Raw genomic sequence first — 13,093 nt, forward strand, 5'->3', positions numbered from 1 at the left:
AAGTACGAAAATAGTTTAAAATAATAGATAGATAATAGATAGCAATTGAATATGGGATTTCATTAAATTATCTTGATTTATCAGTAGTCACATATATTTTGAATAACCACAATTGACAGAAGCCTAGATATCTGTGGGAGTACGCTTAGATGGCTGTTCTTTCCCCAATCCTCCCATATTATAGCTGGGTCCTGCCAGATTAGATTCGGGCCTCAGAGCAACAGTTATTAGCTTTCTCGGGATACGTCTTAAGAGAGTTGGGCTTGGCTCGTGCAGTTACCTGATACCGAGGATTGTGAAATACAGGCATGATTTATTCAGTCGCTGTAAATAGTTCCTGTGAGAGTATGTTGGTATTCAAGAAACTTTCTGCTTTTATGGTTAATATTCCAGTGTTTTCAGTGATTCTTTTAACTATTTTGTGTTCGCAATTGATTGAATTAGTGATGCACTGATTACTCAGCTATTACATAAGCGATACCAATTGAAGCCTAAAAGCCTTTATATCTACTTTTTTGGCGTGTATACTGTCATTATGAAACTGATGGCAACCATTAATATTGGGTACCCATTTGCAGAATAATAGCAAAATTTTACGAACAATACACTCTATATATAAAAAGTGTGTTTTGTTTTTTGCTATACATAGTCCCATGTCCCCAAATAAAGTGTGTAGCAAAACGGCATTAAAGTTGAGGCATAACCCATCAACAAGTACCGTTGATGCAGGTATATTAGTTAAAGGTTACATTTTTTTTTTTTGGTAAACTATATTTGACAGAATCCGAGGTGACTACGGGAATACGCTTAGATGGCTGTACTTTTCACAATCAGACACGGCCTTCTCACAGCAAAGTTATCTGCTGAGAACATTTCAGAAGGAGCTAGGTTGATCCTAAGCAACTGGCTCATTTGCAGTTTGTGGTGCTGGATCTTTTGCAGGAGCTACGACCGGTTCTTTTGCAGGTGGTGCTGGATCGTAGGCATATTGTGGCGCTGGATCATATGCAGGTGGTGCTGGATCTTTTGCAGCAGCTACCACTGGAGCTGTTGACGGTGGTGCTGGATCGTAGGCATATTGTGGCGCTGGATCATATGCAGATGGTGCTGGATCTTTTGCAGCAGCTACCACTGGAGCTGTTGACGGTGGTGCTGGATCGTTGGCATATTGTTGCGCTGGATCATATGCAGGTGGTGCTGGATCTTTTGCAGCAGCTACCAATGGCTCTTTTGTAGGTGGTGCTGGATCGTAGGCATATACCTGCGCTGGATCATATGCAGGTGGTGCTGGATCTTTTGCAACAGCTACCACTGGATCTTTTGTAGGTGGTGCTGGATCGTTGGCATATTGTGGTGCTGGATCATATGCAGTTGGTGCTGGATCATTTGCAGCAGCTACCAGTGGATCTTTTGTAGGTGGTGCTGGATCGTAGGCATATTCTGGTGCTGGATCATAGGCATTCGCATATGCTGGTTGACCAGCAGCCGCAGCATATGCTGTGGCCGCCACTCCAAGCACGATCAAGAAAATCAGTGTAGTCTTCATATTTCACCTTTAGTTCCTGTTCAACTATGTAGGATTTCTAGCGGGGTTTCGCTTTTATAGCTGATATTCTGGCGTGTTTCTAATTTAATTTGAAATGGTTATATAATGATTCGCCTGTGTTTTGTCAATCTACCAAATGTTTCGTTATAGTTTTAATTTGATTTATTAATTAGTAATGCCAAATAATCAGCTGAAAATGAAAGAATGTTGTGTAATATTCATAGAAACTATCATTTATCCACATAGATACCTAAGCACTCGCGCAATTTTCCGCAATTTCTCTATTTAATGTTCAGCCATAGTCCCAAGTTGGGACGTCCCTTTTAGTGCATTTTTTATGGAGTAACCTGAGCCACTCTTAATAAATGTCAGCCATTTAGGCTAATAATTTTGACAATTCTATTGTCAGTCCCCTGCACCCAAGTGAGAGCTAGCCACCCTCGGTTCCCAACACAAACATCGCAGCCTCATAAGTAGCAGCAAGATAATTTTCGCGGAGAGGCAAAAAAAAATATGCGGAGCATAAAAATGTCATTTTAAATGGAATCATTTTTGAAGGCCTGACAACCCCGGGTTAAATGCTGAGAAAACCTTTTTGGCCGCGCCCATTTTAGCCAGTTTATAAAAATACATTAAAATAATGCGTGTTTGGCACTCCGACAGCTGATGCAAGACGCCAGCTAAGGGAGGCTCTGCCCGACTTCATGTCGTATAGTCATTTATTTATGACAACCTCCAAAACAAAACAAAAAGAGACTTGCAAAATGTATGCAAAATATGTATATGTATGCGTGGATGTGTGTGCAAAATAAATTGGGAAAGTCAATAGAAAGCATATTTTATGAGAAAATGAGCTACGTTTTAGCAGGTGATTGCAGCAGTTTCGCAGGGTGGTTGCTGCTGAGAGGAAGGGGTTGGCGCCTTTTGTCTCTGTCTCTGGTTGCGGACAATGGATGCGTTTGTTAATCAGCGGCATTCTGCCAAAGTAATCTGTAAATATTTGTTGTTTTCTTGGCATTTCCGGTAGCATTTGTTGCGGGTTTTTCTTCATTTTCATAAAAGCAAAGTTTAATTTCGCTGCTTTGCATTTGGCACTGATTGTGTCCATGTCATGTACAGGGCTACAAAAGTTGGACGTGATATTATTTATATTTCTATCAATTATTTCTTAAGTATAATTTCTTAGGTAAGCTGATGGCTAAAATATTTATAAATATTTATGATTTGGTTTTCAATTTTGATTATATTTCGATAGCTTGAGTACAAATTTGTTTTACTTCACAACAATTGATCTTTTTATATCAGAGCATTAATTCAAGTCCATAATATATGTTGCACATATCATTTTGTACAGTGTTTTTACATAAAATTTTTGTACTTCATTTGAACGGCTCTAATTTGAATATCTCAAGAAGTGCACAAGTGCGACTGAGTTTGTCTTTGATCTACTTTGAAGCAAAATAACCTTGAACGGCCACAATTATTCATTGTCTGAAGAGCTCTTAGCTGTGTGCCTTAAAAGGCCGCAACTGCTTTCGAATTGGCCAACATTACGGGACAAAAATTTGGTAAAAAGTAAAATATTCCATTGACATAGACTCAGTTTAGTTTGAACAGTTGCCAGAAAAGTTTGCTAGACTTCAAGAAATATTAAAGTGGATGCTAAAATGTTGCAAGGATTTTTTTGTGGTGTCATATACTTGTTTTTATTGCTGACATTTAACCAACACTTTGCCGCCTCGGATAGTGAAATTGTTGATGCTGAAACCACAAGTCCCAGTTTGAGTGCAACCAGCCGTATGCACGTGCTGGAATCACCAAAGTGGAGCCCCAACGACACTGTCCTGGTGAAGCCCTACAATATACTGGAAGCCAGCTGCCCACAGGGCTATATACTGGCCAATAAACATTGTCACAAGCGCGTGAGAGATGCCGCAACTATGCAGAAGAATAAAATGGGATTTAAATATTAATATATAATATTCATTGAATTATGTTGAAAAATAAAATTGTTATTGTTATACAAAATACTTAATCTAAAAATGTTTAAGACTCTATTAATGCGGAATCTTGGCGAGGTTTAATACGCAAAATCCAATTGGAATAACTAGAGTCGGAACAACATATTTTTATACGATATGTTCTTCTGAGCATAAAGCGATTACATGAAGCTAATTCAATCTAAAACTGGATTTGATTAACTATTTGAATATAGTTAATTAAAATATAAAAGCATTTAAGTCTTTGTCCTTTTTACCTTTTACATATTTATTCTTCGATCTTTTTCAAACAAATTGCATTAGCTTCCCTTTCAAATTGCTAAAAGAGAATTACATTTTTAAGATTTCAGCTAAGTTACTTTTTCCCTGGCTTTTTTTTTTGAAATTTTGTGAGTCTTATTTGGAGTGAGAATAAGATAACTGGCATATTCCTAAAATCCGATTTTCAATATACATATGTATAATCATCGATATAACCCACTGTTCTAGCCACATGAAGCAGAGTTGATGCCTTAATTTATGTTGGATCTGGGCATAGATAATTTTTGACCACAATCGCCCAACCATGCCACAAGCCCCATTCGAGTGATATGCAGACAGTGCCTGCCATTAGTTAGAAGCCCATTAACCAAAAATGCAGCCATCGCGACGGCCGCCCAGGCGGACACATGTCCAAGCAACGTGCCGATACGTGCAGGCGCCTTGTCCACGTCCCCGTCATTTACAGGTAGCAGCTGCATTGACAGCAGCCGAGGCACCACTTGGCCCGCTGGGCGGGTTGTGTGTGGCGTATTAATTCATGCCATAAAATATGGCTACACACTTTAGGCCCGGCACCAGCGAAATTGACAAAGTCTCGACGTGTACGTGGCTGGGTGACGGGGTAAAGGGGTTGCTTTGGAGTTGGAGAACGCTGCGCTGAATGAGTTAATTAAGCGCCTCACGGCCGGGAGCATAATTTCAAGACATTTATCAGTGACGTTTTCGGACTAAGGACACGGCCGGCAAATGTAAATTGGCTTAGATCATGGGAGTAACAAGGGGCAAATGGCCAAATGGCCAAATGGCAGCGGCCAGACAAAACATGGTAGCTTCATTATATCGTGCTGTGTTTATTGGGTGTGCAACATTTACATATCCTGGCCCAATGGATTGTCCAACCAGGGATAGACAATTGGGCACTTATCGCAGACGCTCATGTAGCGCGTCTCGCCCGTTGACAACTTCTGGACATTGCAGTGCACCGGCTGGCAACTGGTGTTGGGCTTCTTCTCGCAGCTCTTGAAGGGCTGACCCAGCACCGGCTTTTTCACATACTCCAACATGCGCGATACGCCCGTCATGTACACGTCCGGATAGGTTGACAAATGATGCATGAATCTGTGTAGAATTTGATTAAATACAAACTAAGAAATGCGGCTCGATTGTGCCTCTTCACGTACTTCTTGAAGGCAGCAAAGTAGTTGCGGCCCCGTGCAAACCAAGCTGCATGCAGATACATGCCGAATGGCGCCCGGTTGCCCTTGTAGTGGCGATTAAAGTTCTCCAGCATCCACTCGAACAATGCATCCACATCGTCAGCGGGCGGATAGGCGCAGGCATCGATCATGGAGCAGCTGTAGCCCTCAGTGTCCGTCCATGTAACCATGGGATTCACCCAAACGCCGGGCAGCGCAGCATCCGGACATGGTCCAATCTGACAGTCCTGTATGGACAGGTAGTCCAAGGTGTAGGGCCACATAGCCGGTTCCTTGTGCTGTTGCGTCGGCCAGGAGCTGTCATAGGTCAGACCCAGATTCTTGACTGCCTCAAAGGAGTTGTTGCCGGAGATCTGCAGGAAGGGCAGCCGGATGCCCTGTACACGCTTCGCATTCACCTTGGCAAACGTCTCCAGCATCTGCAGCTGGGCTCCGAACTCACGTTCAATAGTCTCAACATCCGCTTCGCGCCAATAATCGGTGCCGTCGCCATGGGTCACCGAGTGCAGGGCAATCTCGTGACCCGCATTGTACAATGCATTCACTCGCACGTAATCCGTGTACTCGTGCGATAGGAAGAAGGTGCCCGTTGCCGCGCAGCCATCGGGATTTCTCAGACCATCAAAGAGCAGCTCATATTGGGCATAGTTCACGGCGTTCACGCCGTCATCAAAGGTGATTGTAACGAACTGAAAGTTCGAAAGTTCCAGTAATATGAAGAAAGTGTAAATTAAATAAATACAAAAATATTTATTTGTTGCACATCATTGTATGGATCTCATAAACTAAACAAATTAATAAATAAAAAAGTATGAACAAAGTAAAAAATATATTTATGACAAAAGAATAGAAACTACTTCAAAAAAAGAGATTTACTTTTAGCCAACTTTTGGGTACACCACTGGAAATAATACCTCAGATTATAATTGTCTTATATTAATTATAAAAAATAATTATTATTATAAAAAATTCTAGTAATGACAATTATAATACTTTACGTTTTTAGTATTTTGAGCCTAGCTTATATCCGGCTAAAGCCAAAATAGTAATTTGTAAGATATATAAACTTACCTGTGGTATCTCATGTTCCTTGCCCTTGAATTTAGGTCTAGGCAATATCGCATCCGAACAACGGCATTCGGGCAATTTGCACTTGGCCGCCGAGCAGGGCTCAGCCTTCAAAAGCGCCTGCCTTTCCAGCTGTGGGGGTACGGTTGTCTTCACCTTGTTCTTCGACTTGGACTTGTTCTTCGTCTTGCCAGCCTGCTTCTGGGCCTCGCTGAGCAGAGCTGTGGCCAGCAGCAGCCCGATCAGTAATAGAGTCGCGTATTTCATGCTGGGTAAACGTTTCCAACGTCGTCCAACTGATTCATAGAACTTTGGCTGTGTGCTCCGGCTTTTATAACATGGTGTGTGGAAAATAATATCTTATCGAGATATGGGTGAAAATATGATTTGCTTGTTGAACATGGCTGAGGCTTTTACCAATAGGTGTGCCTATGTAATGAAGTACATACATAGGTAGGTTTTGGTTATTTCGGAAATGTTTCGCATATGGCATGTATAACGACTTATTAAAAATATATCGGAGTGCATAGACCGAAGAACAAGTAAACAACTATTGACAATAGAAGAATAGTTAAACTTTCCTTTTTAATTGCGCATAATTATTAACTAGGGATACATTTTCGTTTTCCTTTAAATAGGAGCTGGCAGTAGATCCTATATCTCATGTTTGAGTATTCTCGCGTTCAAATTGTTGTTCATTCATTAAAGTTTATTATTATTTTTTAATTTTTACAAGCGGATATCATATGGTTAATAAAATATATAGTCTCATTCATATGCTCTTTTTTCTATAAGGATATAGGCTACTTTTATTTAGAATTACCTGAAATGTAAAGAAGCTGAAATTTTGTACCCAAGCCATATTGTTCAAGTGTACTCAAGGACTTGTTGTACAAGAAGACCCTGCTCCAACCAGAAGCTGATAATTTTTGAATCGTTTTTGCGCATTGGACCTGTGCGAACAAGAACAAAACTTGCCTCATTAGCATAACCAAAGTGAAGAACTTAACAGCTGAGATTTGCGTCAGGGACTTGAGTGGAAAACTTTTGGCTGCCGCAGTGAGCGGTAGGAGCAAATCGAAGCAATTGCAGTCTCGAAATTATGACGGGTCCAACAAATGCACTTGAAATCGTAAACAAGTGCTTCAAACTTTTGTGGCACGACAGAAGCTCTTAAAACAAAGCCAGAAATGGCTTTGAAGTGCCAACCCAGCCAGGAAACGTGGCGGCCCCTCGCATTCTGCACCCAGGTTGTCCCTAAGCGACGGCCAATCAGAATGCCAAATCCGAACAGGCAAATGTCAATAGACAAAACGACTGAAATTGACGAATTTCATCTTAAAGGCAGCTGCAGCTGGGCCGCTGGGTGAACTGCAGCAGCAGCAGGAGCGGCAGCTACTGCAGCAATGCGGATTTCTTGGCACGCTTCCGCCGACTAACATGGTGCACGCCTACAATTCATTTTGGTCACGTTCCGGGGCGTTGCCGGCAGGGGTAGGTGCCCCACGTGCCACGAAGCCCAGCCAACCAACAGGCGGCAAACGTCAGGCCGACAGCAAAACCAAAAGCCGAGAACGGCAACGAAAAACTCTCGGCTCCAAGCGGAAGTGAGCGACAGCCAACGCCAGCGCCAACGCCAACTCCAACTGAAAAACCACCCAACCCCAACCACCCAACCACCACCCAGCACCCCTCGCAGTTCGTTGTTGGAGTTGTAGGGGCAACGGCAACGCAACATGTTTGAGTGAGTTTGAAGCCTGCGCCCATGTGACGTATGCGCAATGTGTCAAATGTGGCCCCTGCCCGCTGCCCCGCCCTTCGACAGGCACTCATAATAATCAAGATTGAGGGCAGCTTGAGAGCCAAAGAGTTGATTGAAATTTGATTGACAGCCCGCATGAATGAAGATGAATCTTTGCAACTCATAACTGAATGCGGCTGCAATTTTGCAATTTTTCTGCAATGTTTTCTGTTTACAATTCTCTCTCTCTCTCTCTCTTTCTCTTTCTCTCTCTCTCTCTATGTGTCTCTGTGTCTCATTAGTTGCTGGCGCGTTAGTGCGTGAAATCAAAGTGAAAATTGAGACGCGCGATGCACGGGGCACACACAAGCGTCTCACGTGGCGCAAACTGCTTTAAAATGCAAATTTTACCACTAATACGAATGTAGCTCATATGCGTGCCAAAGATCTAACACGGGGCAGCTCACGCACGTCTGAGCCGCACCACAACAAAAACTAGAAAGTGGTTGGGCCATTGAGGATGGCAGCGGCTGTGGGAATTGAAGGTTGCGGTGTGGTGTTTCTTGCTCTCGAGTTTGCCAATTTTCGCGATAATCACACAGCTAATTTGCATAGCGAGTGAAATGAAAGCGGGACACAAAATCTACGATAATCAAATCAACCAGACCAGATATACATATGTATATAGAAATATATTTGGTTTGCCCTTGAGCTGAAGTCCTGTTGCCTTTATCCTGCCTGTGCCTTGACTTGCAAATACAATTTTAAGAAACTATATTAATCTTAAGCTAAATTCTATTGAAAACTGGTCATGACTTTAAGCATAGTGTTGTAAAACACTGGTGAATAACTAAAAGTGTTACCAGGCTAAAATATAAATTTTTGCATTGTGAAAATGGTTACGCAAGGCTAATGAGACTTGTTTTGGTACATTTCTTCTGAATTATATGAATACGGATACGTCAGCGCAGAGCTGGATTTAGGCAAAGATTACACATCAATGCAGCAGTGGATTTCACTTATGCAATTGATGTGGATTTGTAGCATGCAAATCAGAATTATTACTAGATGACATTATTAACAAACGTAATAACGGCATGCCGAATAATCTAAAGTAGGAAACAACTGCATGGTTGAATATTAAATATGTTTTGTCAATTCCATTGGTCACACTTTGGATAATCAGCTATAAAAGCTGAGCTTCGCAGGGAATCCTTCACAGTTGGAAAACAAATTCAAAGCATTAACATGAAGCTCTCACTAATTTGCTTGATCGTACTTGGAGTGGCGCTCTCAGCTGATGCTTTTGCTCCGCCACCTAAGGGAGTTTCTGAGAAGACTCCAGCAGCCTAATTCCGTTTCCAAGGGGACGCCACAGATTGAAGAAAGTACAGCTATCTTGGCGTGCTTTCATCAATCAGATGTTTCTAAAATGTAGTCACAAAATAAATTAAAAAAAAAAAATGCATTCAAAATGTTTTTATTGGTCAAGACCTGTTGGATATTTGCTAACAATATTTTAAAAGTTTGAACAATCGATATGGATTGTATCGATAAAAACTGCTTATGAGATGGATTACTTGGCAAAATGGAATGTATACAAATTGGGCATAGTATGCAAGCTGCAGATATACCGTAATATTTTTCCAACAAAGATGCTAAGTTTTATCCTTAGCTACTTTTTTAGTGCAAATTTGAGCTTGTGAACTATTTTCTGCCTGTTAGCGGGTTTTCCCTAGCCTTGCTTCACATTTCAAACAAGTTTCGGCCAAAAAAAAACCTAAAAGAAAACAAAAAGAATTTTACATTTTTCAAAAATAAATTAAAGGAAATCAGCACAAAATTTCTGAGTGCGAGGAAGCGGACCGCAAAGACAAACTCGAGAGCGTTACCAGATTTAATAAGAATCTGCAGAGTAACGAGGTGTTAAGGCTGCACTACCTTGTAACAGGCAGAAGGAAGCATCTCCGACCCCATAAAGTATATATATTCTTGATCAGCATTAATAGCCGAGTCGATCTAGCAATGTCCGTCTTTCCGTCCGTCTCTCCGTATGTATGAACGCAAGGATCTCAGAGCCTATAAGAGATAGAGACTTGAAATGTAGGTACTCCTAGTCCCCGCGCAGATCGAGTTTGTTTCCGATATTCGATAACTTGCCCGTTTCCGAGTAATCGATAAAAATCGATATTGATATACTGTTTTTTTTTTTTAGCAATTTCGGTAAATAATACAAGAGTCACCAAACTTGGTATGTTGCTTTTAGAAAAATATATATATCAAGTATCTTTCATTTTATACCTATCGCCCGTTAGAAGAAGGGGGTTCAGGGTATCCCCTAGTCGGGAGCTCCCGACTAGAACCTCTTACTTGTTTTCAGCTGAATATTTTAATTTTTATTGGGATTTCGCCTATCTTAATAAATACATTTGATTGTCAATTAACACAATTATTATTTAAAATCGGAAAGGATTCTATTGAAAATGAAAATTACTAACGGTATAATCTAAGTATGAAGACAGATTCCAAAGGGTATTAAACTTGTGATTTTTTGACTATTATAATTCATAAGAATTAAATCCACAAAAACAAATGCTCTCGAGTTGGCAAATTTTCGCGATAATTACAAAGCTAATTTGCATAGCGAGTGAAATGAAAGCCGGACACAAAATAAAATCAACCAGACCAGATATATTTGGAAATATATTTGGTTTGCCCTTGAGCTAAAGTCCTGTTGACTTTATCCTGCCTGTGCCTTGACTTGCAAATACAATTTTAAGAAATTATATTAATCTTAAGCTAAATCCCATTAAAAACCCGTCATGACTTTAAGCATAGTGTTGTAAAACACTTGTGAATAACTAAAAGTGTTACCAGGCTAAAATACAAATTTTTGTAATGGTAAAAACGGTCACACAAGGCTAATGAGACTAGTCTTGGTTCAATTGGTATGCCTTAGCTGAAAATAGGTAAAATTCTTAAAAAACGACATTTCTGAATTATCTTAATACGGATACGGCAGCGTAGAGCCAAATTTTGCAAAGATTACACATCAATGCAGCGGTTGATGTCACTTATGCAATTGATGTGGATTTATTAACAAACGTAAGAATCCAAGGGCATGACGAATAATCTAAAGTAGGAAACAACTGCATGGTTGAATATTAAATATGATTTGCCAATTCTATTGACCACACTTTCGAATATCAGCTATAAAAGCTGAGCTTCGCAGGGAATCCTTTACAGTTGGAAAACAAATTCAAAGCATAAACATGAAGCTCTCACTAATCTGCTTGATCGTACTTGGAGTGGCGCTCACAGCTGATGCTTTTGCCCCGCCAGCTAAGGGAGCCACTGACAAGACTCCACCAGCCTAATTCCGTTCCCAAAGGGGCGCCACGGATTAAAGAAAGTTCAACTATTTTGGCGTGCTTTCATCATTCAGATGTGTCTTAAATGTGGTCACAAAATAAATTTAAAAAAAAAATTCACTCAAAATGTCTTTATTGGTCCACCTTTGTATATTTCCTAACAATATTTTAAAGAAGTTTGAACATTCGATATCGATTGTATCGATAAAAACTGCTTATCAGATATATTACTTGCGGAATGCACAGACAAACTCGAGGGGTTGCCAGATTTAAGAAGAATCTGCAGAGTAACGAGTTGTTAATGCTGCACTACCTGTGACTGCCATATTTTATGGATCATACCTCTTTGTTTTAGCTGAATATTTTAAATTATGTTGGGATTGGCCTATCTTAATAAATACATTTTATTGTCAATGATTATAATTGAAAAAATTAACCAAGTTGTAGGGTCTTAGATTTTAAGCTTTAACACAAATTATTATTTAAAATCGGAAAGGATTGAATTGAAAATGAAAATTACTTACGTTATAATCTATATATGAAGACATATTCCAAAGGTTATTAAACTTGTGATTGTTTGACAATTATAATTCATAAGAATTAAATCCAGAAATACAAATGCTCTCGAGTTTGCAAATTTTCGCGAAAATCGCACAGCTAATTTGCATAACGAGTGAAATGAGAGCGGGACACAAAATCTACGCTAATCAAATCAACCAGACCTGATATAAGTATATAGAAATATATTTGGTCTGCCCTTGAGCTGAAGTCCTGTTGACTTTATCCTGCCTGTGCCTTGACTTGCAAATACAATTTTAAGAAATTATATTAATCTTAAGCTAAATCCAATTGAAAATTCGTCATGACTTTAAGCATAGTGTTGTAAAACACTGGTAACATTAAAAATATTACCAGGCTAAAATACAAATTTTTGTATTGTGAAAACGGTCACATAAGGCTAATGAGACTTGTTTTGGTTCAATTATGCAATTGATGAGGATTTGTAGCATGCAAATCAGAATTATTGCCAGTTGACATTATTAACAAACGTAAAAATCAAACGGCATGACGAATAATCTAAAGTAGGAAACAACTGCATGGTTGAATATTAAATATGTTCAGCCAATTCCATTGGTCACACTTTGGAATATCAGCTATAAAAGCTGAGCTTCGCTGGGAATCCTTCACAGTTGGAAAACAAATTCAAAGCATTAACATGAAGCTCTCACTAATTTGCTTGATCGTACTTGGAGTTGCACTCTCAGCTGATGCTTTTGCTCCGCCACCTAAGGGAGTTTCTGAGAAGACTCCAGCAGCCTAATTCCGTTCCCAAAGGGACGCCACGGATTGAAGAAAGTGCAGCTATCTTGGCGTGCTTTCATCAATCGGATGTTTCTAAAATGTAGTCACAAAATAAATTAAAAAAAAAAATATGCATTCAAAATGTCTTTATTGGTCAAGGCCTGCCCCATTGATATAAAATTTGCTCAAAACAAAATATTTGTTTAGAAGATTTTGAAGAATTTTGAAGAGCCGACATGGATTGTATGGATAAAAACTGCTTATGAGATAGATTACTTAGCAAAATCGAATGTATACAAATTGGGCAGAGTATGCAAACTACAGATACACTATATTTTTTTTCCAACAAAGTTCAACAAAGTTGGTAAGTTTTATGCTTAGCTACTTTTTTTTGGTGCAAATTTGAGCTTGTGAACTACTTTCTGCCTGTTAGCGGGTTTTCCCTATCCTTGCTTCACATTTCAAACAAGTTACGGGCAAAAAACAACTAAAAGAAAACAAAAAAAAATGTACCAAATTTTTCAAAAATAAATGAAAGGAAATCAGCACAACATTTCTGAGTGCGAGGAAGCGGAGCGCAAAGACAA

General features: G+C 39.7%; 2 protein-coding genes and 1 long non-coding RNA gene across 3 annotated transcripts; 1 reads left to right on the forward strand and 2 right to left on the reverse strand.

The window, feature by feature from the left end:
• Positions 1 to 692: 692 nt before the first annotated feature.
• Positions 693 to 1,584, reverse strand: LOC135428200 (circumsporozoite protein-like). Its single transcript, XM_064682044.1, has one exon. The coding sequence runs from the start codon at positions 1,544 to 1,546 to the stop codon at positions 896 to 898; it is 651 nt and encodes a 216-aa protein (XP_064538114.1). The 5' UTR covers positions 1,547 to 1,584; the 3' UTR covers positions 693 to 895.
• Positions 1,585 to 4,658: 3,074 nt separating this feature from the next.
• Cda9 (Chitin deacetylase-like 9) lies at positions 4,659 to 6,611 on the reverse strand. Its single transcript, XM_064681941.1, has 3 exons — positions 6,096 to 6,611; positions 4,989 to 5,713; positions 4,659 to 4,926 (listed from the first exon to the last, which is right to left on the reverse strand). Exons 1-3 carry the CDS (start codon positions 6,357 to 6,359, stop codon positions 4,677 to 4,679), a joined length of 1,239 nt encoding a protein of 412 aa, XP_064538011.1. The 5' UTR covers positions 6,360 to 6,611; the 3' UTR covers positions 4,659 to 4,676.
• A 4,224-nt stretch (positions 6,612 to 10,835) lies between these two features.
• On the forward strand, positions 10,836 to 11,415 carry LOC135428131 (uncharacterized). The gene is made up of 2 exons (XR_010436204.1): positions 10,836 to 10,938; positions 11,044 to 11,415. It is a non-coding gene; the product is annotated as an uncharacterized LOC135428131 (long non-coding RNA).
• The last annotated feature ends 1,678 nt before the right edge of the window (positions 11,416 to 13,093 follow it).

This window comes from Drosophila montana, unplaced genomic scaffold, assembly GCF_035044405.1.
Source record: "Drosophila montana isolate Dmon_TW-CO22-7 unplaced genomic scaffold, ASM3504440v1 contig_2438_1, whole genome shotgun sequence".
Taxonomy (NCBI): Eukaryota; Metazoa; Arthropoda; class Insecta; order Diptera; family Drosophilidae; genus Drosophila; species Drosophila montana.

What these genes read in the sequence shown, in the direction of transcription:
- LOC135428200 (XM_064682044.1), bottom strand. Translation starts at nt 1,546, where the DNA reads ATGAAGACTACACTGATTTTCTTGATCGTGCTTGGAGTGGCGGCCACA.
- Cda9 (XM_064681941.1), bottom strand. Translation starts at nt 6,359, where the DNA reads ATGAAATACGCGACTCTATTACTGATCGGGCTGCTGCTGGCCACAGCT. An exon ending in AGGAACATGAGATACCACAG is followed by an intron (nt 5,714 to 6,095) that starts GTAAGTTTATAT and finishes TCGAACTTTCAG; the next exon opens with TTCGTTACAATCACCTTTGA. An exon ending in TACTTTGCTGCCTTCAAGAA is followed by an intron (nt 4,927 to 4,988) that starts GTACGTGAAGAG and finishes AATTCTACACAG; the next exon opens with ATTCATGCATCATTTGTCAA.